The sequence below is a fragment of the Brienomyrus brachyistius genome, chromosome 23 (assembly GCF_023856365.1).
Source record: "Brienomyrus brachyistius isolate T26 chromosome 23, BBRACH_0.4, whole genome shotgun sequence".
In the NCBI taxonomy this organism is placed as follows: domain Eukaryota; kingdom Metazoa; phylum Chordata; class Actinopteri; order Osteoglossiformes; family Mormyridae; genus Brienomyrus; species Brienomyrus brachyistius.
The window spans coordinates 17,751,302-17,778,920 of NC_064555.1; the positions used below are offsets into that span (position 1 = coordinate 17,751,302).

The 27,619-nt window shown below is 53.0% G+C and overlaps 1 protein-coding gene across 1 annotated transcript; it reads right to left on the reverse strand.

The window, feature by feature from the left end:
* Positions 1-1,755: 1,755 nt before the first annotated feature.
* sdc3 (syndecan 3) lies at positions 1,756-26,873 on the reverse strand. The gene is made up of 5 exons (XM_048992748.1): positions 26,052-26,873; positions 10,178-10,289; positions 7,944-8,713; positions 7,460-7,691; positions 1,756-4,909 (listed from the first exon to the last, which is right to left on the reverse strand). The coding sequence occupies exons 1-5, from the start codon at positions 26,112-26,114 to the stop codon at positions 4,743-4,745; spliced, it is 1,344 nt and encodes a 447-aa protein (XP_048848705.1). The 5' UTR covers positions 26,115-26,873; the 3' UTR covers positions 1,756-4,742.
* Between the last annotated feature and the right edge of the window lie 746 nt (positions 26,874-27,619).

A 27,619-nucleotide genomic window follows, 5' to 3' on the forward strand; every position in this document is an offset into this window, starting at 1 on the left:
GCGTGAGCAAAGGCTTGGCTACAGCAGCCCAACCATGAATATTGACCCTGTGGAGCTCCCAATGAACAGATTTGGTGGAAACAAGAGAGTCAAGGTGTACATTTAATTCTGTTGGGCAGCTGTGGTTTTATGTTTTTGGATACAATCTGGGTTAGTGCCCAGGCTTCCCTTTCAGGCAGTTTCCTCTTGCATCCACAGTTACTCCTGTTGGATGTGGTCTGTCCTCCGTTGGTGGTATGTTGACGTTACCCTGGATACCGTGACTCTCAATACACCACGAGGATTTGCTATCCTGGTCACAGATGCGCCAGCCAGACGCCCACCAACAATTTGAACGATATGTCAACCTGAAACCTCAAGCACTATTTTGGCCAGTGTTTAATTGTCCAGCCCCTGTATATGTTAGACTTAATTGGGTATGACTTCTTAACAGCTTCTGCAGGAGCAGGCTTTCATTGTCATCAGACCTGGGCTCCATCTCCCACTGCAGGAGCAGGCTCCCATAGTCATCAGGCCTGGGCTCCTTCTCCCCCTGCAGGGAGTTTCCGTGCTCTGCTCCTTCCCCCCAGCCTCCCCTTCCGTGCCTCTGCTGCTTGGCTGCCATAATCGCCCCACTATGGCAGCCTCCGCCCCTAACAGTCATTCTCCTTTAGGAGTCTGTTGTGAGGAGGCTCGCACTCCTTTCTGCTCTGTTGTGCCCTGATTAGGAAACCTGATTATGTGCCCCTGTGTCAGCAGCTCTCTACTCTACCAGTAACCCGAAGCCTTCCGCCATTACTCCCAGTAGGACAGCTGAACGGACTCTTCTCTGAGTGAAGGCATGTGGCAGAGATCTGCATTAAAGCCAAACACTCTCTTTTTGTAGGAGGCGTCTGTGGAAATTGAAATTTGCCAAGTGATTTCAGCAGCTTGTGGCGCTGACGCAGGCCTGCCCGCGTGGGACTCGCTGGGCTCACGTCGCGCTTTGGAACGGACCGGGGACGCGGCGCTCCAGCCAGATTGAGCTTTCCATGGTTAGTGCAGCTCGTTCACAGCTCCCACGTATGGGGGGGGCCTGAGCCAGAGCCATGACGAGGCTGCACCCCGATGACGGGGACGGCAGAACACGTGACGGGGGAGGCGCCTGAACTGCGGGGGCCACCTCTCCCACTCAGAGGCTCCAGCTGGGATCTCCGGCGGAACGTGACGTCGGAATCTCATGTCTCACAGACTTTGATGCTATAGACACTCTGATTCCGGATGGGAAACCCCACCTGACTCACTTTACCGCTCCCCATAGATACAACCATGCGATGGAAGTTTTTTTTTTATGTCTGCCTTTACTATCAAATGCGTTCTACTTCCAGAACAGGGCTTCCTCTGTCTGAAGACCAATCCAGGCTGTTCGCTGCGAAATGCAGCAGCCGCTAGTTAAGCCCCAGCAGATTCCCTTAGGATGTGGACAAGCACACCCCCACGTAACAGATCACCATTAATGAATTCAGAAATGACGGCACCCTACCAGCAGAGGGCGCTGGAGGCAGGGAGCGATCGAGACGGAGGATAATACTGAGTTATGTACTGAACACTACAGAAATAAGACAAAGAATTGCTCTTCTGAAAGACAATTCGGTTTAAATAAGACAAATATCAATGGAACACTGTGAACATGTACATCTGTGAGGGTGAAGATATCCAAGATGCAAGCCCCCCCCCTCCCCCCGAAGTTTACAAACGAGTCAGACCTCTAACCAATCAGAACACAGAAGGCAGGGATTAGCCAATCAGGCCTTTTATTTAGAACAGAGTGGCAGATTAGTGACAGACTCACACTCTGCAGATAAGAACCATCCTCACAGACAGACAGACGCAGCATTAGAACAGATTCAGATGTTAAAAATGCAAATGTATAAAAACACAATGGGCTACAGAAAGAATATTTCTGATTTAGTCTCAGCGGACGCCTGCCTACTCTTGGCACTCTGAGACTACCTTGTCTATTTGGCTAAAATCAGTTTCAAATGGGTACAAACGCCTACAGATTTCAACAGTACCTTAGAAAAAATAGCAAACAGCAAGAGTTCATTGTTTGCTACAAAAAAAAGTTCTGTCATACCTCTGCAGATTTATATAAACCGAATATTTTGTCTCTAAAGTGTTAATTCTGACAAAATTCTGTACAGAGCAGAGACACGCGTGATGCACTTTATGGGGGATTGTTGACGATGGGGGGGGGGGGGGGGAGGGGGGGGCTCCTTTCCACAGCAGAGTCATTTCTGCATAAGTGAGGCATTGGCCAGGTGTGGCTGGGCGAGTATGAGTCTGCAGAGGAGTGCAGTGTGGGTGCAGCTGAGATGGCAGGTAGGGTGTACAGGGGCACAGGTATGACTGGGTGGCGCTTGCTGATGATGTCACAAGGCCAGGCCTGTGGCTGGAGGCCAGCTCAGTAGTAAACTCCCCTTGCCCATATGGGTAACCAAATGGCACACTAGCATGTGCACGTCACGCAAACATGCACCTATACACACACGTACACACCTCAGGGAGATATGTACACCTGGATTAACGGGCACACCCTGACATCAGGTGATCCGAGGGTGGGATAGGGTCACATGACAGCCTTCATCCTCACATTCATATTTGAAACTCACACTAACATTTGCCTACAGTACTAAGTATAATATTCATAAGCTAGAAGTACTGGTGTACTGTTGTAGATAGTGTTACAGTCTTCATAGTAGAAAGAAAAGGTTACACCCAGCCAGCCCCCACCCCCCTCCTTCGGAGCTGGTCAAACGCTGCTCAAATGTTGCCCAAAAGTTCCCGAAACACGCCAGCCCTGGCGGCATGAGCGACGTGCTGCAGGTAGAGGGCAGTGTTCGCAAGGAGGGCCAGGTGCAGTGTGGCAGGCGATGCTGGTTCAGGTGTTAAAACAGAACCACGAGCCGCCTTTGGACCAACAAACGCTTGTGCTTAGGTGACAGAACAAAAGACACACACACACACACACACACACACAGATGTAGATATGCTGATACCCATCTCACAAAGATGATGATGATGAGAAGGAAGATGACGCTAACAATGGTAGTGATAGGTATGTCTTACAGTGTGTGTTTCTGTTACATGCGGGTGGGGCAGGGCACAGGGCACAGACTAAGACGGGTGGAAAGTGCCCTATGGCCCCCAGGGACATACAAGGACAAAAGATGAGTACATAAAAAAAGAAATTAAAATGAAGATATTTACATCAATAAAACTTTCTTGCACAACCGTATAAACGCTTCCGGTTATATTATACTTCTTAAACGTTTCCTTCATGTGGTCTTGGTATTTTACCAGTCATTATTACTATTGATCACACATCTCAGCAGGGCCAGCCAACTGGGAAAGTTCCGGGAGCAGCCAGGAGACCTTCCGGCTCAGCCCTGAACAGGAATCCCAGCTAATTAGAACCTTCCAGAATCGATCGAAGATGCAGCGTCCCCTCCACCCTGTTAATCAGCGGGGGCGTGGCCTCCGTTCCCTGGGGACAGGTGTAATGGGGGCATCGCTGAGCCAAAGACTTCTTGGCCACTATTGTAGCAAGACCCTCCGGACTCTGCTGTCATATCTATTGCTATGTAAGAGATCCAGCCTCTGGTCTCTGTTTATGCCCATGAATTTGAATGACTGCACAGGTGTAAAATCCACTTTGATTAGGAAAAGTCAGCGAGGGACATTGGTTTGCAGAGTGTCCCTGGTAACTGGAATGGCAGCGTAACCAGTGGAAGTTGCGCCCCCTGATGCCTGATGCGCCCCTGATGCCTGTTAAACCTGCTTGGGACGAACATTCTGGTTCTGTGACGCAGGGTTAAGGCTACAATGAATCATGTCTGCAGTGTCACGGGTCTTGTTACTGTTAGGTCTTTGGCCAGGCAACGCAGACCGGTGCATAAGGGAGGTTTATGCAGCCTGGTGCGGGGAAGCAGTGAGCGAGAGAGAGCGTGAGCGGGTGTGTGTGTGTGTATTAGTGTTATTGGAGCTGGTGGCTTTGTGCCCCCAGCGGGCAGCGTGTGTGGATGGCCGTCGCCACCCTCAGCTGGAGACGGACGCGGTTTGCGCATGGAGAACGTGCCTCCGTGACAGACATGCAGACACGTGTAACCTCACACACTAACAGCAGTCATGCGAGTATGTAGACACACACACACACACACACGCATGTGGAGCAGATGAGTACAGCGGCCCACATGGCACCTTGCAATGAAAGGCGCGCCTTGGAGCGTGTGTGTGTGTGTCTCACCATGCGTGACTGGTGCGTGTGACCGGTGCGCGTGACCGGTGCATGTAACGCTGCTGTTTGTGACCTGTGCTCTCTTCCCTCCACCTCTATCTGCCACTCCCTGTGCTGCCAGAGACCAGCACATACCAGCCAAACTCCCCAGGCATTAACAGCTTCTACAAAAATCGTCATTACCGATCATCATCATACTAATACTAAGAATCACTTTACTTTACAAACAAAGCGGTACTCTGCGTTTCCTGTGTGTTTGATCGCGGTGACTTTCTTCTTCACCTTGGGCTTTTACATTTTTATTTCCTGTTTCTACTTTCCTTTCGGGCGACGGTGAAGTCCAGCGTCCATGGAGAGATCCAGTAGGCACTCTCAGAGAGACGAGACACGGGGGCAGGGCAGGGGGAGGAAACGGAGGGAAGCGGAAATTGGAAGAAGTGAGGAGGGGAGGGATCGGGGTGGGCGGGGCAAGGGGGCGGGGCCAGTCTTATGCATAGAACTCCTCCTGCTTGTCGGGCTTCTGGTAGGTGACTGTGGCTTGCTTGGGCTCCTCCAGCGTGTAGCTGCCCTCGTCCTTCTTCTTCATGCGATAGACCAGCAGCATGACCAGAAAGGCGGCGAACAGTGCCCCCACCACGCCACCCACGATCACCGCTGCCCGGGAAAGAGGGGAAACACCTTAGCGCCACCGCAAAGGACACAGGCGTTCACACACACGACACACCCAGACACACGCGCACGTTACACAAAGATGATGCTTCTCACACACTAAGCGAGGTCACTACTAGCTCTCTAGCTTAACCTTGCTGCTATGGCTACACTAGCGCGGCCCAGTGGACATCCTGTACTCCTACAGCTCACTGTGCCTGTTACCTATCATCAGGAAGTCTGCAAAAACCATTGCCAGCAACCCTCCAATAAGAATAGCTGGAGAGAGATGAGAGAGAGCAGTATCAGTGTGACTGGATGTACAAAGGAATGAACCTGGACGGAGCCTGACTATGGTTAATATCACCAAGAGCAGTAATGGGTGAACCACAAACTAGAAATGCTAATGGCGCTGCAAGTGGTGTACGTGTTGGAGCGCTACAATGCTATTAGCCCTGTAAGCGGTGTACGTGTAGGAGCGCTACAATGCTAATGGCCCTGTAAGTGGTGTGCATGTAGGAGCGCTACAATGCTAATGGCCCTGTAAGTGGTGTACGTGTTGGAGCGCTACAATGCTAATGGCGCTGTAAGTGGTGTACGTGTTGGAGCGCTACAATGCTATTAGCCCTGTAAGCGGTGTACGTGTAGGAGCGCTACAATGCTAATGGCCCTGTAAGTGGTGTGCATGTAGGAGCGCTACAATGCTAATGGCCCTGTAAGTGGTGTACGTGTTGGAGCGCTACAATGCTAATGGCCCTGCAAATGGTGTATGTGTTGGAGCGCTACAATGCTAATGGCCCTGTAAGTGGTGTACGTGTAGGAGCGCTACAATGCTAATGGCGCTGTAAGTGGTGTACGTGTTGGAGCGCTACAATGCTATTAGCCCTGTAAGCGGTGTACGTGTAGGAGCGCTACAATGCTAATGGCCCTGTAAGCGGTGTGCATGTAGGAGCGCTACAATGCTAATGGCCCTGTAAGTGGTGTACGTGTTGGAGCGCTACAATGCTAATGGCGCTGTAAGTGGTGTACGTGTTGGAGCGCTACAATGCTAATGGCGCTGTAAGTGGTGTACGTGTTGGAGCGCTACAATGCTATTAGCCCTGTAAGCGGTGTACGTGTAGGAGCGCTACAATGCTAATGGCCCTGTAAGTGGTGTGCATGTAGGAGCGCTACAATGCTAATGGCCCTGTAAGTGGTGTACGTGTTGGAGCGCTACAATGCTAATGGCCCTGCAAATGGTGTATGTGTTGGAGCGCTACAATGCTAATGGCCCTGTAAGTGGTGTACGTGTAGGAGCGCTACAATGCTAATGGCGCTGTAAGTGGTGTACGTGTTGGAGCGCTACAATGCTATTAGCCCTGTAAGCGGTGTACGTGTAGGAGCGCTACAATGCTAATGGCCCTGTAAGTGGTGTGCATGTAGGAGCGCTACAATGCTAATGGCCCTGTAAGTGGTGTACGTGTTGGAGCGCTACAATGCTAATGGCGCTGTAAGTGGTGTACGTGTTGGAGCGCTACAATGCTATTAGCCCTGTAAGCGGTGTACGTGTAGGAGCGCTACAATGCTAATGGCCCTGTAAGTGGTGTGCATGTAGGAGCGCTACAATGCTAATGGCCCTGTAAGTGGTGTACGTGTTGGAGCGCTACAATGCTAATGGCCCTGCAAATGGTGTATGTGTTGGAGCGCTACAATGCTAATGGCCCTGTAAGTGGTGTGCGTGTAGGAGTGCTACAATGCTAATGGCGCTGTAAGTGGTCTATATGTTGGAGCGCTACAATGTTAAGGCCATTGTAAGTGGTGTACGTGTAGGAGCGCTACAATGCTAATGGCCCTGTAAGTGGTGTACGTGTAGGAGCGCTACAATGCTAATGGCGCTGTAAGTGGTGTACGTGTTGGAGCGCTACAATGCTATTAGCCCTGTAAGCGGTGTACGTGTAGGAGCGCTACAATGCTAATGGCCCTGTAAGTGGTGTGCATGTAGGAGCGCTACAATGCTAATGGCCCTGTAAGTGGTGTGCGTGTAGGAGTGCTACAATGCTAATGGCGCTGTAAGTGGTCTATATGTTGGAGCGCTACAATGTTAAGGCCATTGTAAGTGGTGTACGTGTAGGAGCGCTACAATGCTAATGGCGCTGTAAGTGGTGTGCGTGTAGGAGCGCTACAATGGTAAAAATCTATCTGTGCTATTAAGTCACAGATGCTGTTTATAAGTGGTATCCGAAGCTAAGAAGCCTGAAAGGCGCTACATTCCTGCAGTTCATGGAACTGGTAATATGTTAGGTATCCTACACCAATTTCAAGTGCTCTAGGAACTAGAGCGAAGAAACGGCAACTTAGGGGCTGTAGCTATGCTACATGGTGCTTGGAGAGGAAGCCACCTCCAGATGGAGAGACTAGGCATCTTCCTGTCGGGTTTTTTAACCTCTTCTGTTCTCCATAAATGTACATATTTGAATATATGAGTGTGGGCTCTCAGGGTTTAGCAGGTGCTTTTAAACACTCTGCTCTACGTGTGCGTGTATAACATCTACGTGTGAGTGGGTACAAATGGCTCACCTATGAGGACCTCCTTCCTCTCCAGAATGTTCTTCTGGGGCAGCTGTGCCGCGGAGCTTCCTGAGTCCACAGTGTTTCCCGTCAGGTCTGCTTCTGCCCCCCCGTCGGCCACATCTTTGACATCTGGGCCCACCTCGTTGCTCTGGTGACCATCCTCTTCCACGATCTCGGAATCGCCGCTGGGCCCTGCTCCGGTCACCTCATTGCCGAGCCCCTGGTCAGGAGTGCGGGGCTGTGAGGAAGGAGGGGGGGGGGGGCCTTTTTCAGGACGCATTTGTGTGGGTCTGCGCACCTTGTCGCCGCTGCCGCTCTCTGCTCTGGCCCCTACCCATCATGCTCAGGGTTTACATTCTCCAATGCTGGCAGCATTTACTGTCACTGTGTGCCTGTGTGCCTCTGTGTGACTGTGTGTCTCTATTTCTGTGTCCAACTGTGTGTGTCTCTGTGTGACTGTGTGTCTGCGTGTACATGCATAGAGCAGTACCTGGGCGGTGGAGGTGGGTGGAGGCCGTGATCTGCGCGTCGTGGGCACGGTCTGGGGCCGGTGTGGCCGCTGAGCCATGGTGCTGGGGGTTGTGGTGCTGGGGGGCGTGGTTTGGGCCTCAGTGGGGGCGGGGGTGCTGGGGGCAGTCGTAGCAGAGGTGGCGGCGTCCGAGGTGGCCTGCGTGGGAAGTTCTGTCTCTGTGGGATCCACGGGGATGAACATGTCGTCGTCATCCTTCCCGCTGGCGGTGAACTCCTCCGTGGCAGACAGTGCTGTGGTCTGCACCGGCGTTGTCGCAAAGCTGGTCGTCGCCATGGGAACAGCAGCATGAATTCTGGGAGAATCCGTGGTCAGGGGCAGTCTTGCCAGCTTTTTCTTCTCTCTCTCCATTTCTTGCTCCCTCTCTCTTTCCCTCTCCAGCTGCCGCTGTCTGTCTCTCTCTATTTGCCGCTGCCTCTCTCTCTCCAGTTCCCGCTGTCTCTCTCTCTCCAATTCCCTCTGTCTCTCTCTCTCCATCTCCCGCTGTCTCTCTCTCTCCATCTGTCTCTCCCTCTCCATCTCCCTCTCTTTCTCTCTCTCCTGCTCCATGTAGCTCTCCCTCTCCCACTCGCTCTCCCACTGGGTGGCGCTGTCTCCAGGGCCGCCGCTGGGCTCGGCGGCAGGCGGGGCTGAGGGGGCGGGGGAGGTGGCTTGCGTGGTGGGCAGGGGGGGGGGCTCCTCTGTGGTGAAGGGCACTTTGGCTCCTGTGGGTTTCACTTCCACGTCTGGGACTGAAGAGGAACAGAGGGCATGGGGGGGGGGGGGGAGTAAACAGACACATCGAGCCATTAGATCCGGCGTAGCTGAAAAACAAAACGCATAAATAGCCTTTCACCTCCCACCCCTTCCGGGCCCGGCGAGCAGAGGGGTGCCTGGCACTCGAATACAAACACAGGCGTCCTGCTGGGCCCTGGGGGCCGGGATCCAAAGCCACAGAGTCACAGGGACCAGTGGGGCCTTACAGAAAGAGTCCGTCATTGAAATTCACTCGTTCACTTGAGCAGACACTCACTCTGCTTACAGATCTCAAAGTCACACACATACATATCTACAGAGTCCAAAGCTCAGTGCAGCGTTACCACAGTGATGCCATCCCATTACTGGTAACCTGCCACTAGTCACCTTCCAGACTCCAGGGAAACCTGGAGCAGCGGACGGATCCTTTGGGGTCTGAGGGCCGCCGTTCATGCCATCAGCGTGTTTCTCTGGGTATTCGCTGTGCCCCCACCCCCCCCAATGCCGTGACTGAGCTCTGTCATGCAGATAAAGCCATGAGAACCGACCCTTCACAACGATGACTAAGGAAGCGGCAGCGATAACATGAACGCTGACGGGTAAATTACGGGTGTTTGACAAGAAGTGGATGATTGTGAGTTTTGCTCTCCGGCTGAGAGAATCGTGGAGCATGAAACCTGCGGAGCAGCGATGGGGAATCAGAGATCAGTGAAACCTCAAGCAGTTCCTGAATGATGAATCCCAGGAAACACGACGTTCCTGGCAGGGGAAGCCAGGACGGGATGCTGGTGCACTGCAGGGAACACGCTCCGTGTGCACCTCCAACTCCACGTCATCTTACTCTACCCAAATACCACACCCACCACCACGCCCACAAGCCACGCCCACATGCCACACCCACAAGCCACACCCACGGCCCAGTCACGCTGAAAGGGTAGGATGCTAGTGAATGATCCTTGCAAAACTCACAAGATGCACAAGGTGCCCTTGTGTGGGGTTACATGAGCTCTGCCCCATCTCAGAAGCAGACTGGACTTTGAATAATAATAATAATAATAACAATAATAAATAATAATACATTGGATTTATATAACAATTTTCAAACTCAAGGATGCTAACAATATGCAATAAAACAGAACAGCAAAAAAGGAATAGATAGAAACAGCTGCAACAAGCACAGAGCAGGTTCTTCTGCATCAGACAGTCCGATCTGTGTTTTTTCATATTACAGCAAACAGGATCACAGTTGAGGCAGGTTGTGGACAGCTGTGTGTGTAAGGGAGACTGAAACAGTGGGAAAACTGCACACCAATATAATAAGGATGTGTGAGTCAGGGACACACACACATATAGACACAAAAGCAGGCAGGAATCCACCTTACGGCACACACACAAGCACACGGTGACAGTCAGACGCAGAAGCAGGTAACAGGAACCCGCTTAAAGGTACGGAAACTCACAGCCGGATCCGGAGCCAGAGAACAGGTCTTCATCGTCGAAGAACTCATCATTCCCAGAACCCTCGAGGTCAGCGGGTCGCCGGCCCTCCGTGAAGGGTGACGGGCTTTGACCCTACAGAGTGAAGGGAAAAAAAATAATCACCACTTAACGTTTTCCATGCAAAACATAAGGACCAAAGTCCACCCTTTAAAAGCCAGAACCCATGTAAAAACGGCTGTGGATTCATATATTGTTCAAAGGTTTATACTGATAGAGATTTCAGACATAATAAGGAAGAGGACCGGATTTTATTCATTTAACATGCGCTTTTATTCAAAACGACGGTGCGGAAAGAACGGGGTCAGCCAGTCCCTGAGGCGTTAGGGGTTAGGGGCCTCGCGCAGGGGCCCCACGGTGACACCATTGTCAACCACAGGATCTGACCAAATGACCTTCTGGTGACAAGTCCCATGCCGCCAAGCCAGAGAGCAGGCCCTCAGGATGCATTCAAGCTAAAAGTACTGCAGCGTTATTTATACACAGAAAATCTGTTGCCCAAAAGAGTAACAGTGTATCGGCAACAACGTCACTCTTTGCCCTTGTATCCGATTCCATCCCGTAGATCTGTAACGGAAATAAGAGCCGCTACCTCCCCTACTTATCAAACAAGCTCTTTATAACACGCTGCACGTGGTGAACAATGAAGCGTTTAAAATACACACTGAAAAGGAATAACAACCATTTTTTGTTTTGATTATATGGACAACCACAGTTAGAACACAAGACCAATATCTGGTGACAAAATCCCAGTTGTGGACCCTATAGTCTGAATTTATGAAATGCACCTAAATATCGATGTGTTTCCGAGGGATAGGTGACGTCTAAAAAATATATATATCTGATATTTCAGTATCAATATTGGGAGAAACTAAATAATATAGGGGCATCCAACACCCTCCCACACAATGTTATACGAGTTCATACCTTTATGGGGATTCCCCATTCATTTCTATGGTAAACACCCTAATGCCAAAACGACGACCTTAACCCTACCCAGGCTTAACCTTAACCATAAGTAACCAAACAGAACAGGAGACTTTTGGCATTTTTAGATTTTTTGATTGCAGTTACAGACAGAAAAAGCAGCTTTTTATCACATTGTGGGGACATTTGCTCGGCCCAGATTTAATTATCATTTTGAAACATTTCTGTCTAAAACAGTTTCAAGTAGTGGTTCATAAACTTGGTCTAAAGTAAATAAATAAATTGAACACAAACTTCACACATTCTGTTAGACGTCTACATGGAGCTGAACAATAATAGCCATGTGTTTTGTTTTTGACTGTGTCCACTGAACTGGGAGCCACATAATAAATCTTTGTCGTGTTGCTTTGTACGTAACCTAAAAGCCTTCTGGCCATAATCGCCAGCTAGTCTCTGTCAGCCACAGACACTGGTCTGCTATTGGCCTCTAGGGGATGGGCAGACCCTCCTATAGGCCGCCAGGGGACGGACAGACCCTCCTATAGGCCGCCAGGGGACGGACAGACCCTCCTATAGGCCGCCAGGGGATGGACAGACCCTCCTATAGGCCGCTAAGGGACGGACAGACCCTCCTATAGGTCGCTAAGGGACGGACGGACCCTCCTATAGGACGCTAAGGGACGGACGGACCCTCCTATAGGCCGCTAAGGGACGGACGGACCCTCCTATAGGCCGCTAAGGGACGGACAGACCCTCCTATAGGCCGCTAAGGGACGGACAGACCCTCCTATAGGCCGCTAAGGGACGGACAGACCCTCCTATAGGCCGCTAAGGGACGGACAGACACTCCTATAGGCCACCAGGAGAAGGACAGACCCTCCTATAGGACGCCAGATGATGGAAAGACCCTCCTATAGGACGCCAGATGACGGAAAGACCCTCCTATAGGCCGTCAGGGGAAGGACAGACCCTCCTATTGGCCACTAAGGGACGGACAGACCCTCCTATAGGGCGCTAGGTACCAAACCGGCTGTCAGGCCGCTAATCCTCCCTGCGATGGCTGGCATTTGATCTCTGAGAGCATAGCACATGGGTACTCCTCACCATCACCTCAGGCACGAGGATGTGATCGCCCCCCACCCCACCACGAGAAGAACATGTCCCATTTACACCACATCACCCCCATCTAGCAGCTACGTGCCTAACAGGCTCCAACATGGAAGTCAGGGGGATCCCACAGGATCGTGGCCCCCACAGCCCCCCCCCCCCCAGTTCTCAGGGCTTCAGCTGTAAGGAGAAAACAATCATACAGCATACAGGCTGTGCCACTGGAAACAGCAGCGGGCAGGGACTGGAGTAATGGTGAACGCAAGCCGATCTGGGGAGCAGATTGCGAGGGTCGCAGATGTGACGATGACATCCCAGACACACCCCCATGGTCACGCACACGCCCCCCTGCACACCCACCCCTCCACTCGGTGGCATCCTGGACACGTCCCCTGCATCATCCTGGAGGCTTCCCCTGTCAGGGATTCCTGACGTGCCGAGCCAGAACCCCACCTCGCGCTGAGCCGACAGCAAAGGCAGTTGCCATGGCGGCTTAGTAGGCACCTTGCCGGTGCCCCGTGTGGCTTAATGAGGGGGTGGCAGGAGGATCCCCGTGTGGTCACACCTCAAACACCCGGAGCATGTGCAGACACCAGCAGCGCCCCCTTCAGGAAAGCTACCAGCAGTACGGTCCCTCTGTTCTCTGTGACACTGCACCTTGTGCTCGACTCCTAAAATCACTCTGCCTGCCAAATAACACCCCCTCAGCCACTCTCATCCGCAGGTCAGCCTCCTGCGGGCCCCATCAGTGCCCCTGCCCGGTCCATCTGGCTGCCCCTTCAGCCTGCATCCCCCCCTGCCTGGCCTGAGGCACCAGCATACTGGTAAGCAAGGAACAGGCTAAGCACTAACCGGGAGAGCCTGCCACATGCAGGAGCATGCATCGCAGGTCAGTGAGTGGTTTCAGCATGTCAGAAACGTGCATCGCAGGTTATTTACTTTTAATTATAATACTACTTGACATGCACACTAATACACATGCATAACCACACACACACGCATGCATGCATGTACTGATCGTGCTACATGTAACAGCACTCCTTGGATCTACATGGATCTGGGTTTATCCTCGAAATCTGTGATAAAAACGGTGTGTGACTGAGGCTGGCATCCAGCAGGGTGACACGGTGGGGCGCTCACCTATTGGCCAAGCGTGGGGGTGCGGATTCTCGGCCTGTTCACAGCAAGCTCGCCGGGCCGCTTGCAGGGGTAATGTGCCGTATGATGTTATTACACGTGGCTGCCAGCTAGGCCCCCCCATCAGAGATTCTGCAGGCCGGCTCTGTTCAGCGGCACAGACGGTCCTCTTACAGGGAAGATGAAACCACTATGGCAGGTGGAGCATGAGCGGCGGGGGCGTGCGTGTCTGATACGGTGACGGAGGGAGGGGGAGGGAGAACGGGCGACCAACCAGGGAACGTGGAACCGCGGATTTGGCAGCTGGAACAGCACAGTGACCCTAACGGCCCAAGGAGCTAGATTCATGCAGCCAAAGGGTGCATGGCTCTCACTGTTTTTACAGGGTGGGGGGGGACAAATGGAGGTACAGTTCTGGGTCTGCCGCTAACACAGATCTTGGCGTCTGAGCCATGATGATGACCTCACGAAGGAGGTCCGCTCCACGTCGTTCTCGCTGCCCTTGCTCCACCTAACTCCTCGCCCTCCATGACATTCACCCCCTTCCTTATCCATCCTCAGACAGGTCATTCTCTCCATGTGTGCGTGAAATGTGTTATGTAAATTTTATCAGCAATGCAAATACAAACACACGTAATCGGGGGGAATCTCAGGGTACCACTAGGCTCTCTCTCTCATTGGATCTTCCCCTCTTAACTCCCCTCCCCACATGTCTATTTCCCCCCATCTATCTGCCCGTTGCTAAGCGACAGCTGTGGTCCTCAGTGCTGCTGCTGTTTGATGGTGGTGCTGTGCTGATGGAATGTGGATCCCAGCCCCTCCTGAGGCCTGGCCCCTGCCTTGCCCCCCCTGCACCACCCCCCTGACCCACCCCCCCAGGCCTGCAACAGCCTCTATTGATCCACCTGACACGCAGAACAGAAACCACCACCTCAATGGAGACTAGGCTGTTATTTTATATAACCACCAATTAATTATTTTGCTCCAATTGGAATGTAAACCCACATGAAATTTCATGCATAAATGATCACAAAACCTACACCTAAGTTTCACTACATACACAGAAACAAAATGACTTACTGTTGAATATTGCACATATGCAGAAGCAAGCATGCGCGATCAGGGATAAGGGTCACGCACGCCGGTGCCTTTTCAGGACGGGGGGGGGGTGGGTTATCCTGAGGGAGCGGCAGCAGACAGCTGTTCCTGTGGCAGGCCGTGCTAATCGCGGTATCCCACAATCCCGAGCACTCAAACCACAGATGCCACAATCCCGCCGGATTAGCCACGCATGGCTTTGACGTCACGCGGGCATATGGGCAGAAAGGAAGATGCACACTGCGATCCTGCCGCCGCCGCCAAGCTGCTGGTGCATGCATTCTTCAGGCCCCGCCCACTCACGGCTGCCCTAGAAATCCTGGCCCCGCCCACCCCGAGTGGCCAGGCTGATTCTCTTACAGGAGTCGCCCTGTTACAGAGGCACTGCAGCCGTCCTTCACGCCGTTGACTGTGGGATCCTCTGCATTATGCATGACTCGCTAGAGCCGGCGCTGCATCCGCTCACTCCTCCTGCCTGCCCCGCCTTCGCCCCCCACCTGGGCACTTCACAGGCCGCTCTGCTGGGAAGGCCTGTCACTGGCCAGCAGCCCTATTGCAACCCCTCTACTTTTGAAGGCGGGGCTTAAGGGCTTTGCGGTGCCCCTATTGGCCCGGAGGTGACACGTAGAGCAGAGAGAGGGAGGGAGGAGCATGATTGACAGGCGGGTCATGCTCAGCTGGATCCGCAGAGACGGATTTGAATTATTTATCCCAATCCATTTCTCCTTCAGAAGTGGCTGCTCCACTCCCCCGTCTGCGTGCTGCCTGCGCAGAGTGTGCAGGCCTCAGACAGGCTCTGGGTGTGGTTTGATGCAGGAATGCAGAGGCTCTCTCTGACAGGCATGTATATGAGAGCGTCTGAGTTTGAGAGGAGGTGAAACTCAGTCTCTCCCTCACAGCATTAACGTGCCACAAGAGACCGAGCAGACGCAGTACAGCACATGGTCAGTGCCAAACAGGTTTTTAATCACATTGTGGGGACATTTATATACTTGACCACACAGCACACAGACATACAGAATTTATTCATAAGAACAAATTCTGAAATACTACTGATTAGATGAAGGGACTCTTGAATCACGTGTAAACATCCGTGTGTGTTGTTGTTGCGTGTGGGGGGTGGGGCCAGGCCGGGCTGCAGCCAGTGCGTCTCAAAGGCCCCTTTCTTCCCACCCACCCACCCCCCACGGCCTGTACTTTTCTCGTGTTCCTAAGGAACCTTGCGGAGGCCCAGAGGAATGTGGCGGCTCGGTGGTGCACAGAGCCCGAGCCTCCGGCCGCCTTTGTGTCCGTGCACGTTCCCCCTCACTGCGGGTAGCGCCGGGGTCGGGGGCCACTTTGGGGGGGGGGGGGCAGGGGGACACAGAAGCACTTCATCAGCTTGCCACTCATTGTGAGCAAAGTGCTATCGTTTCTCCCCCCCCCTCAACCCCCTACTTTACTCAACGGCGTCCTCCGCTGGCTGTGATTCGCCACGGCAGAGAAACAATCATCACGGAATCTGACAGATAAGGAGGCTCTCTGATTGGACAGAAATGAACTCCCCATGGAAACCAGCAGCATCCTTACTGGTGCCGTGATGCCCAGGCCGGTGGGCCCCATCGGGATGCACCTCTGCGTTTCGAGGCGTGTGCCATGTGCTGGCCTCAGCTCGCGGCTCCACTTCTCCAGCTGGGAATAACCTACCGGCTCGTGTAGAGTGACGAAGACCGGCAGGGGTTACTCTCCGGAACATGGTGACCTCACGCAGCTCACGCATTGTTATGCCGAGGTTCCTGCGTCTCCGTGACCACAGCGAGCGTGATGAGCCAGGGGCAGTTAGTCCCCCACCAACGGCGGGACCCCAGGGGGCCGAAGGGGCTGTACATACGCCGCATCCTATAATTAGCTAAAGAGGATGCTGGGGAGAACCCGGGATTTCATCTTTGGAAGAGCACTTCATGGTGGACGCTGTATATAATATTGCAGCAGGTGCTATCAAACGTGCTGCTGTTTGTCTCTGTGTCTGCTGGGGCCTTGAAAAGGCGCTGGAAGGGACTCCAAGGGCAACAGCGTTAATATTCTGTGACTCTGATTCTACATGCTGGACAGCACTTTACATTCGGGATCCCACATCCTTTACTTGCGGAAACGGTCCAATTACGCCATGCCTAACTTAGCTGGCATTAAAATGTTTCTGCGCACTTCCGTGTACCGAAACGGTCTGATTACTATCTGACGGCCGAGAGCGTGTATGCTGCATGCCGTCATGAGTAATCACATTAAGAGGGGAGTCCCTGCAAACAGAGCTCTTATTAAACACCGTGGTCTGGGGTCCTAGTTCATTTCTGGTCAATCTGAGGCTCAGACATCATGAAAATCCACATGATCTCCCCATTACTCTGCTGTACAGGGACCTAGGGTCAGTCACCCAACCCTATCAGCCACAAAGGCAGCCAGGGCATCACTAGAAGGTCATGGGTTCAAATCCCCAGCATGGCCCCGTAGGCTGAAGACAGGGTCACTAATAACCAGCAGCCTGCCTCCCTGATGAGATGCTCGTTACCGTTGCTCTGTGCTGTCGGTACTGCTAATCTGCTTCATTTCTGTGATCCGAACTGAGCCGGTGTCCCATAAGCCAGTGGACCGGTGCCGGTCCGTGAGAGGGTTCCTACTGGTCCATGGAGCCTCGCTTATGAATCAAAATTCAGTCAGATCAGATCAGGTATAACAATAATAATAATAATAACAATAATGATAATAATAATACTATCTATCTATAGTTATAATATCTATCTATGCAGATACGCATCTGTGGGGGCCAGGGGCAGTCGTTTATGCAGGGCCCTGCAGTCCCAAAGCCTGACATGACTGGTCCCCAGGATTAATATTTTTGAGAAACCACCACTGCGGTCAGCCCCGTTTCCAGGCCCAGAACCATCTACCACATATTTACACCGAATTACACTGACAAACACATCACAACCCAAAAGAGCTACTCGCTCATCAGTCACACACACACACACACACACACACACACACACACACACACACACACACACACACACAGGACAGGACTAAAAGATTAATGCCTTTAATGCAATGTTCTCCGATCCGCTCCTCAGAGACCCACAGACAGTCCATGTTTTTGCTCCTACCGGGAGGCGTGAGGGAGCAAAACCTGCTCCCCAAGGAATGGACTGGGGAAAACAACTTTAACGGCATTATGGAGGAAAGCAGGGAGACAGAGAGAAGTTGGAGGAGGCTGGGCAAGGACAGGGGGTGCACAGGAGGAGAGGGCGGCCGAGAGAAAAGTGGGGGAGCGCAGCGATCAGGCTGGGAATAAACAGACTCGGCCAGTAACGCTACTGAGGAGCAGCTATTTTCAGGAGGGAGGAAAATCTAATCAGGTCAGTGAAATTCAATCTTCCATCCTCACAAAGGTCTGAGGCGCGCGGCTGATTAGAGGCAGTGAGAGGTGGTTCCTGTCGGCTTAATGCAATCAGCGGCAGGAAAGGGGGGCTCACACAGCCCAGAAACCCCCACCGGGGGTGGGGGGGGGGGGGCAAGATGAGAAAGCACAGCGGGGTGTGGCCAGGACCCGGCTGATTAAGGAGACACATGACGGAGTGATGGGTCACATTTCATTAAAGGACAGCAGTGGGCTCTAATGACGTCCCCGAGCCCAGCAGAGGCTGGGCATTAGCTGGGTAACTAGGTAAGGGCATGGGCCCAGTGTGGGCAGGGCATAGCATAGGCACAGACAGTGCACAGGCAGGGCACGGGGATGGCGCAGGCAGGGTACAGGCGTATGGTATGGCGTATGCGGCTATGGCATAGGGTATGGATTAGGGTATGCGGCTATGACACAGGGTATGGCGTAGGGTATGCGGCTATGACACAGGGTATGGCGTAGGGTATGCGGCTATGACACAGGGTATGGCGTAGGGTATGCGGCTATGACACAGGGTATGGCGTAGGGTATGCGGCTATGACGTAGGGTATGGCGTAGGGTATGCGGCTATGACGTAGGGTATGGCGTAGGGTATGCGGCTATGACGTAGGGTATGGCGTAGGGTATGCGGCTAAGGCGTAGGGTATGCGGCTATGACACAGGGTATGGCGTAGGGTATGCGGCTATGACACAGGGTATGGCGGAGGGTATGCAACTATGGCACAGGATATGGCGTAGGGTATGGGGCAATGGCGTAGGGTATGGGGCAATGGCGTAGGGTATGGGGCAATGGCGTAGGGTATGGGGCTATGGCACAGGGTATGGGGCTATGGCACAGGGTATGGGGCTATGGCACAGGGTATGGGGCTATGGCACAGGGTATGGGGCTATGGCACAGGGTATGGGGCTATGGCGTAGGGTATGGTGTAGGGTTTGTAGTTATGGCACAGGGTATGGCGTATGGTATGCAGCTATGACACAGGGTATGCGGCTAAGGCGTAGGTTATGGTGTAGGGTATGCGGCTATGGCGTAGGTTATGGTGTAGGGTATGCGGCTATGGCACAGGGTATGCGGCTATGGCGTTGGGTATGGCATACGGTATGAGGCTATGACATAGGGTATGGCGAGGGTATGCACCTATGGCACAGGGTATGGTGTTGGGTATGCAGCTATGGCACAGGGTATGGCGCAGGGTATGCACCTATGGCACAGGGTATGGTGTTGGGTATGCAACTATGGCACAGGGTATGGCCCAGGGTATGCACCTATGGCACAGGGTATGGTGTTGGGTATGCGGCTATGGCACAGGGTATGGCGAAGGGTATGCGGCTATGGCACAGGGTATGGTGTAGGGTATGGTGTACGGTATGCGGCTATGGCGTAGGTTATGGTGTAGGGTATGCGGCTATGGCACAGGGTATGCGGCTATGGCGTTGGGTATGGCATACGGTATGAGGCTATGACATAGGGTATGGCGAGGGTATGCACCTATGGCACAGGGTATGGTGTTGGGTATGCAGCTATGGCACAGGGTATGGCGCAGGGTATGCAGCTATGGCACAGGGTATGGCGTAGGGTATGCGGCTAAATATAAACACTCTAAATCTGCTGAAATATAAAGCAACAACACACAACAGTGTGTTCATGGAGGCAGCCATGTTTGTCCCGAGATGTGGAGCTCGAATGGGAGATTATCTCTCCCACGTCACGTATGACCAAACACACCATTAGTTCGCCGGTACCTGCAGGACGGAGATCTGGTGCAAATCTCAACACCTTTCAGACTGACCGCCATCTTCAGGGAAGAGGATATGATGACTTAGGGGGCGGGGGGGACATTCCTTCAGAACTTTTCCAGTCATGCAAGCCTTGACCCCCCCCCGCCACACACCCTATTTCCTTCCTTAGGATAAAGGGAGTAAACAGCCACTCGAATACGCAGAAACACAGCAACTGCCCCCAAAGCCAGAGATACCTATCAATACACTGCATATACACACTCGGCCACCCTAGACGGCTCCGTGTTTCCCCAGCTTACAGACACTTAATCTCTCATCCCAAAACATGGAGGATCACACACAGCCCTGACCACGTGCTGCTGTGAGGGGTATCCATCGCGCTCGGGGCCTCACCTGCATCTACTGGACACCCATCACTTGCTTTTTTACCTTTGTTACCAAACATAATGGTGTAATTTTCCAAAAACGCCCACAGCTTAGATTTCCTGAGACTCCAACGGCAGAAAAGGAGACCATTCCCTACAGGAGTAAGAGGGTGGAGGTGGAGTCAACTGTGGGTCATTGGTCTCTGTCTCAGTTGGGGGAGGGGTTAACACATTGTGTTTCAAAGGTGGGGGCAATAAACACCCTGATCTTTCATTACAAAAAAAGGGAAGTGGAAGCTCCCACCTAGCGAATTAAAGTGCAAGAATCACACAGTGTAACGAAAAGCCCAAATTACCCCACAAAGCTAAATGGGGCATGACCATCGGCAGCAGCCAATCATGTGGGCTGTGAGAGAGGCTGGCCGGGGTGCTGCACCGCCTTAGTGCACAGCAAGCACAAACGTCCACTTCCATTTGCCTGGACTGACTCCACCCTTCAGCCTCAGAGCGCCCTTAAAGGACAGCACTAATGATCAAACCCACAGCATTCTGGTTGTGATTTCTGTAACCACGATGATAACGGCGTTTTGAAGTAACTAAGACCCAGCCCCTTCCTGCTGACTGGCTCCCCCCCAGGCAGTGCCGCTGGAAGGCGTCCTGGGCACAAGTGGCAGGACCCAGCGGCAGCTGCACATCCTCACGTGGGACAAACGTGTGGCACCTCTGAGATCCATCGAAGACGGTGTTCTCGCTGGGAAGCCGATTTACCGATATACCCGATGTGGCACAAAAATGAAGGTGTGAACACCTAGCAACACGCTGACATTCCCTGAGACAGGAGGAGCATGAGGAAGAGGAGGAGCATGAGGAGTAAGAGAAACATGAGGAGCTTGAGGAAGAGGAGGAGCTTGAGGAAGAAGAGGAGCAGGAGGAGCATGAGGAGTAAGAGGAACAGGAGGAGCTTGAGGAACAGGAGGAGCATGAGGAGCAGGAGGGTGCTGTTTTTTTTTAGCATCCTGACCCACGGTCTCCCTGCAGTTCGCACCTCAGTGGGGGGACCTGCTAAATTATTAGTGCCCCCCCAGCCAGCACCACACTGCTACAAAGAAGCCCCCTTCATCTCCCAGCTTGCCATCACTCCAGAAAGGGCGGCATTATTAATAAATCTGCTGCTTTTATGGGGTCTTCTACTCTCTTGTCCCCTGAAGAGCAAAAACAACCTCCCCAGCACAAAGACACAGACACACTGATATATACTCTCAGACCCTCCCCCTCCCTCCTCCAGCAGTCCGCCCTCTAAGTACACCTTCATTTGAGCCTCATTCCCCCCTTCAGCATGCCACCTTGCCCTTTGGCACCCAGCCAGCAGGAAGCTGCCTTTGCACTGTTGTTTTGTTGGGGGCGGGGCTGGCAGATGGCGGGGGGGCAGTGAGGGATGTTTCAGCCACACCACAGACTGACACCTCCTCGTTAACCTAATTATGTGCCTGGTCACCGTGGGCAGGCATCAGGCAGGGTTAGGCTGGGTGGCTAGGAAAGTGGCAGCGGTCATGTGACTATAAACAAGCAGGAGTGGGAGGGGGGGGGGGGCGCAGATAATGGTGGGAGGGTTGAGGGGGGTGTCTGAGATCAGGACAGGAGCCCAGGAACAGGAGGCAAAGAAGAAGAGAGAAGCTAACAATAAGCAGGGAAAGCGAGGGAGGTGGGGGCCAAATAGTGTCCTAAGTCACACAGACAGGCAGAGACACACGGAGACAGACAGGCAGAGAGACACATAGAGAGACACACAGACACACTCACACAGATACGTGCCGGTGTTGGGCCCTGGCACAGTCCTCACAGAGCAGCCCCAGCCGAGGATGCCAAAGGCTGCAATGGTTTTGATGCCCCACCCATAGCTGCCCTCTAATTAAGCTCCTGGATTTAGCCTTGACATCCCGCTGACGGTGTGCCATGCTGGAACGCCACCCGCTCCCCCCAGAGATACAGCTCCCCCCAATCCTGCACCGGCTCTGCCCCGCTTTACACGAACAGGCAGGCTGAATACCCGCCTGTGAAGCCGGAGCCAGCCTCCACTGTGGACCGAAGCGCAACTGCCCAATATGTGCTTAGATGCCAACAAGGAACTCGTCCACCCCGCCCCCTAAAGGCCAAGCTGATAATATTCGGCCATTTGAGGATGGCCACTCAGCCGGTTCTTTAAGGTTATAGGAGGTGCCGCCCTGCAGGGAGCCACAGGGCCTGAATGCATATTACTGCGCATGACTATACATGTGGCAGCCAGCAGCAGCATAACAACAACCGCCACTGTAATCGGAGCCCAGCGGCCCGGCGGATAGGCAGCCCTGCCACTCGACTGGCCTCCGAGCTGCAAAGCCAGGGAAAACGGCCAATGACAGATTAATCAAACTGCGAAGGAGGGAGGCGACAGGAGGGGTAGCAGAGCCCAGGGCCCTCGAGGACCAAGAACCTTCACTTTACTCTCACTTCTGCCTGTGTAGCTTCTCCATTCCGTTCTCTTTTGAAACTGGTGGAAACGCGGGCAGGTTCTCAAAAGGCACCAAGTGAGAACCAGCCCAGCACCGGAGCAGCTCCCTGTTGGTGGAAAAGAGGGTCTCTCTCATTCCCCCTCTCGCCCCCCCCCCCCCCCCCTTCCAACCACCTGCTCCTGCTCAGCACACAAACCCAGACGGATGGTGGAAACATCATTTCAGCACCAGTGGAAACCCAAGGCAGGTCATGACCGGAGAGCTTTCTTCCAGTCGAGCTGTTACCCATGGCTACTCCTCCTCTGCGGCAGACTGGCGCCTCGGCGGGCAGGCAGATCGATGCGTGGAGGAAGCCGGCAAGGTGCATTAACGCATCACGCCCGGCACTCTGTGGGGTCAGGGTTCCCAAGGGTCGGCATGCAAGGAGGATTGTCGCGATAAGGCCGCGAAGGCAAGAGGAGTTCACTCTCACTCACTCTCACTCTCCCTGTCTCACCCACAGGTCATCGCCCAGCCCACTAACAGGTACCTGAGCACACGTCCAAATTCTGAGGGGCAGCCCCCCCGCCCTCAGCAGCATCTTAATTAACCAGTTTCCACTGCTGTGGTGACAGCAGTACAGAGCGGGGGGAGGAAACCCGATAGAGACTGTCATAGCACCTGCCCCTGCAGGTTTCCATGGCGACAGCCGCGCGGAGCAGGTAGCGGACCCGTCTCCTGGGACTCTGCTCGGGTGGCCCTGTCACTTTCATCCCTCCTGGCTCCTGCACTCTCTCTGCTACCACCCCCCCCCCCCCGCCAAACCCCGGCAAATGTCATCTACGGCGACAGGTCGCGGTCACCTGACAAATCACCCCTCTCCGTTTCCCCAAAAAAGGAAAAGCAAGTCAAGCACCTGGCAGCACAAGTCCGGTTGATGCGCTTCCACACACCTGGCCGCTGCACTATTCCCCCCCCCCCCCCCCGAGCAATGATCGCAAACCCCACCTCCTCCATCTCATGCCCCGCTCCTCCCCAGTGGCTCCCAGGGATGGGTACTGGGATGGTCACAAGGTGACAGCTCATGAGCGTTATGGGCCGGCACAGACGTCAGCATGGAACGCGCCGGAGCTGACGGCAGCGCCAACGCATGGAGGTGTTTTCCGAGACAGCGAGGGACAGCGCTTCACACGTCTCCGCACCACACATTCCTCACTCTCTCCCTGCCCCCCCCTCCTCATTCTCCCTCTATAGCACCCTTCATGCCCAGATTCACAGCACAAAACAGTGATTCATGGTAAGTTCCTGCCAATGGTGGTCGCACACTCTAGCGTGATGTCGGCACTGAGCCTCCTGCACATATATTTATATGCACACAGGCTCTCGCACGCCAACGCACACGCACGCCCTGCCGGCTTCACGCACCCGGCTTCTTACATACACAGTGTCTGTGTCTCTCCCACTTGTGAAAATGTTCTTTTCATCTCTCCAGGAAGTTGCCCCCCTCCACACCCCCAGTACAGTGTGGTGTGGCTGAAACATCCCTCACTGTCCCCCCAGAGGCATTAGGAGGACAGGCTGGGAGGGGTCTGCCCACACACGCAACCGCACACGCAACCGCACACGCAACCGCACACGCAACCGCACACGCAACCGCGCGAAAAAGCTGGGGGATGGGGGAGGCGTTCCCACCAGAAGCTCCACCTTGATGGAAAATGGCTGAAGCTGCAGCCTTGTGCTTCATTCCTCAAGTGAGACTACACCGCTGAGCCCAGGCTCAGAGCCACCTCCCCCAGCATGACACTGCCCCCGGAGAACAGAGCGATGCGCTCCGCCTCAGTCCCATCGATCGTCGACCACCTCACACCCCAGAGTGTGCTGGTATGCGCATATCCAAATGAGAGAAGATAGCAGCTAGACTGGGAACCAGTTAGAACAAAGAGCTAAACTGGAAACTGTGGTCCTGCTACTGGATTAGCTAGGACTTCAAACAGTGGAAAATGGAACTGCAATGGGAACAGGGAGGAGGAGCAAGTAGCCTGCTTCCCCGTCTGGCTTCCTTTAGAAGGATTTATATTGAGGTCATTACATATGGACCGCTATGTGTGTGTGTAACGTTTCCAAAAATAATTCAACCACACATATATACACACAAAATCCAGGAAAATGTGCACGTCTTGCAAACCAGCATTAAACAGCCACCGACATTAAGTTGAATGACAAAATTCATGGAGCAGCATGCAAGGGGCGCACAGGTAAAGCACAGTCAGCACAGAGACGCAGGCGGCCGTACACGTCACCGGTCTGCTCACGATAGTTACTGACGGGAGGCTGCCGTAACGTGATAGCCGGTCACAAAAATACCTCCCAATACAATATAAAGGAACAAAAACACATCGATATATTTTATGCCATTAAGCAAGCAGTCATTAACATAATCAGGTTGCATACCGTACTACCCCGTCAGAGGACGGCTATGAAATGTCTGTCTCATCTGCCTTTTTTTACCTAAACGTCTCAGTCACTCCCCCCTTATTCACTTGATCACTCAGGTTGTAGAGAAGCTCGTTTCTAGACAGTTTTACCTGCTGCGATTTGCAATGACATCACCTCTTTCTCCCTCCCTCCCGCACCCACCCTCCCCTTCCCCCTCTCTCCCACCGTCCCTCCCTTCCCACCTTCCTGGCTCGCCAGCCGTCTCCCAGCCCCCAGAAACATAGCGACACACAGCAAAGTGACACCTTGGCTCCGGCCCTGACCCCAGCCGAGGCTTTGTGGGGGACCGGAGAGACTCACGGCCTCGCAGCTGACAAACGTGCATGTGCACCCATACAACAATAATCAAATAATGATGGATGGCCGGGTCTTCAGTTAGAGCCCGAACAGCAAGAGGGAAACCCTGACCCCCGGAAGCGCACAAAGCCTTGTAATTAGGCCTTAATTGGAGTCGACGCGCTAATTGCGTTTCTTACAAGCATTATCACAACATTTCGACTCCCCTCTGCGGGTTTCCCAACGCGACGACAAATACTGGCTATTTACCGCGGAGCCCAGACCCCGACAAAGATCCTGTGTGTTTTATTACAAACGTATATGAAAAGAGGGCAGTGTGGTTAGCGGAGCGTACAGGCTGATGCAGAAGGATGGGGGGTAACTCTTGTGCTATCCGACCGCAGCCTGAGGTGAATAAAGCCGAGGCCCGGAATCATGCAAATAGACAGAGAACGTGGAGCGAGCAATAAAAAAAAATACGACGATGCGAATTGGTGCTTTTAGGGTAAAATATAATCGCCGAAGATGTTTCAGTGTGTGGGGGGAAGCCTTCTTGGAAGAGTTAGGCTAGCAGTGAAATATGGGTCGGTTCAGTACTAGCCGACCCCCCCCAACAGCAGCTCCTGTACCCTCCACACGATCGGTGTCCCTAACGCACACACACCGGCCATGCTGCACCTTGTCATATCTATCACCCAAAATCCGCGATCGGACGGATTTCTCTGCTGCGTCGCCTTTATCTAGACAGCGACAACAGGACACAATAAGCGGCGGAGCGGCTCCCGCTTACCAACGCGAGGTCTCCCAGCGGCAGGAGGAGCGACGCCAGCGCCATCCAGCAGGGCAGCTTCATGGTGCTCCGAGCTCGAGCAGCAGTGCGGGGGTTGCGCCTTCGCCTCGATCCGCGCTCCCGTGCGATGTAACGCGCTTTCCCCTCCTCTTATTCAATCTCCAACTTCAGTCCGAGCGCTTCGCTGTAACATGCATCCGTTTTGATAAGCGATCTCGGATTTTAATCCCTCTACAGCTGCCTCGCCCCGGCCTCTGTACTCCGAAAAGCAGCTGAATAAAGGAATCCGCGTCCTCTTCTTGCTCCTATTATTTTCTTCGGACTTCTCCGCGTGTTCTGAACTAGATAGATTTACTACGGGCTTGGGAGACCCTACACCTCATCCGCTCCCTGCTTTCAGCTCACTCTCTCTCACGCCCTCCCTTTCTGCTCACCCCTTCCTCCCTCTCCGCGATCACCCCCTCCTCCTCCTCTCTATCCGCCTAAACGCGACTACAAGCCTTGTGCAGGAAATGCCTCAAGCGGCTCAATAGTACGGCTGGGGATAGACGATGAGCCGGAGTGTTTCCGCGGGCGGACGAGGATGCCCCCTGCAGCTCAGACTCGCATCCAGGCGCTGGTCACTCCCCACCTTCCGTGCTCGGTGTCTGGAGGACGAGCGAGGGAAACGCAAGTCCGTGTGGTGTTTCATTAGACGACGCTAAAATATGTCAGATCGATCGTACGGATATTTTGAGGAATTGCTAAGGAAGATATTATTGAGCCCGTCAAACAGCAGCTTCTGCTGAGTTCGATACTGCCAGACGCCCATCACCTCATGGCCGGAAGCGGAAAAGCGCTGTCCAAGAAAATCACCCCCGCTAGATACCGATGGCCCACGCATGGGCTTGACAGGATCTGAATCATATCAAATTAATAATATAGGTCATTATTTAAAGACCTGCTTTGTTAAATTGTATGCAAGTTCCAAACAGCTGGTCATCTATACATACGAAGTAGGCCCACATCAACAATATTAGCTTATCTTGATGAATAAATTTGTGCAGCTTAATTTTTAAAGAGTCATTTTTTAATTTAAGTATACATCTTTAAATAATAAAAAATGAAAACTTCATTACCATGCACTACTTGGTTTTTTTTTACCTCTTAATGGTGTGAATGGCCAGGGAAGCACAAAGCTATCACCTATAATGGTGTTTATTGTCTGTGGTTGAATTCCTTTGCACACCATTTAATGTGATTCAAGTATCTACTTGACAGATATGTTGGACGGGTCGGATTTCTCCTAGAACTTAAATTGGGAACATATTTTAGTAGCAGATCCATAGCCATGGCCGTTGTGTCATTTACTGCCTGATGGGATATTTCAGTTAACTGTTTTTCCTGAGATAATGATTGAATCCCACATAAATATGAGTTTAGCTCCTCACACAAAGGTACAACTGTAGTTCCCTTCCAAGAATTTAAATCTACAGCCCTTAATTGATTCTCTTATGATTCATACTGCTCTTGACCATATGTGGGCATGTGTTGTGATTGGTTGATGCTACGTTTTTGCCTTTTTAACG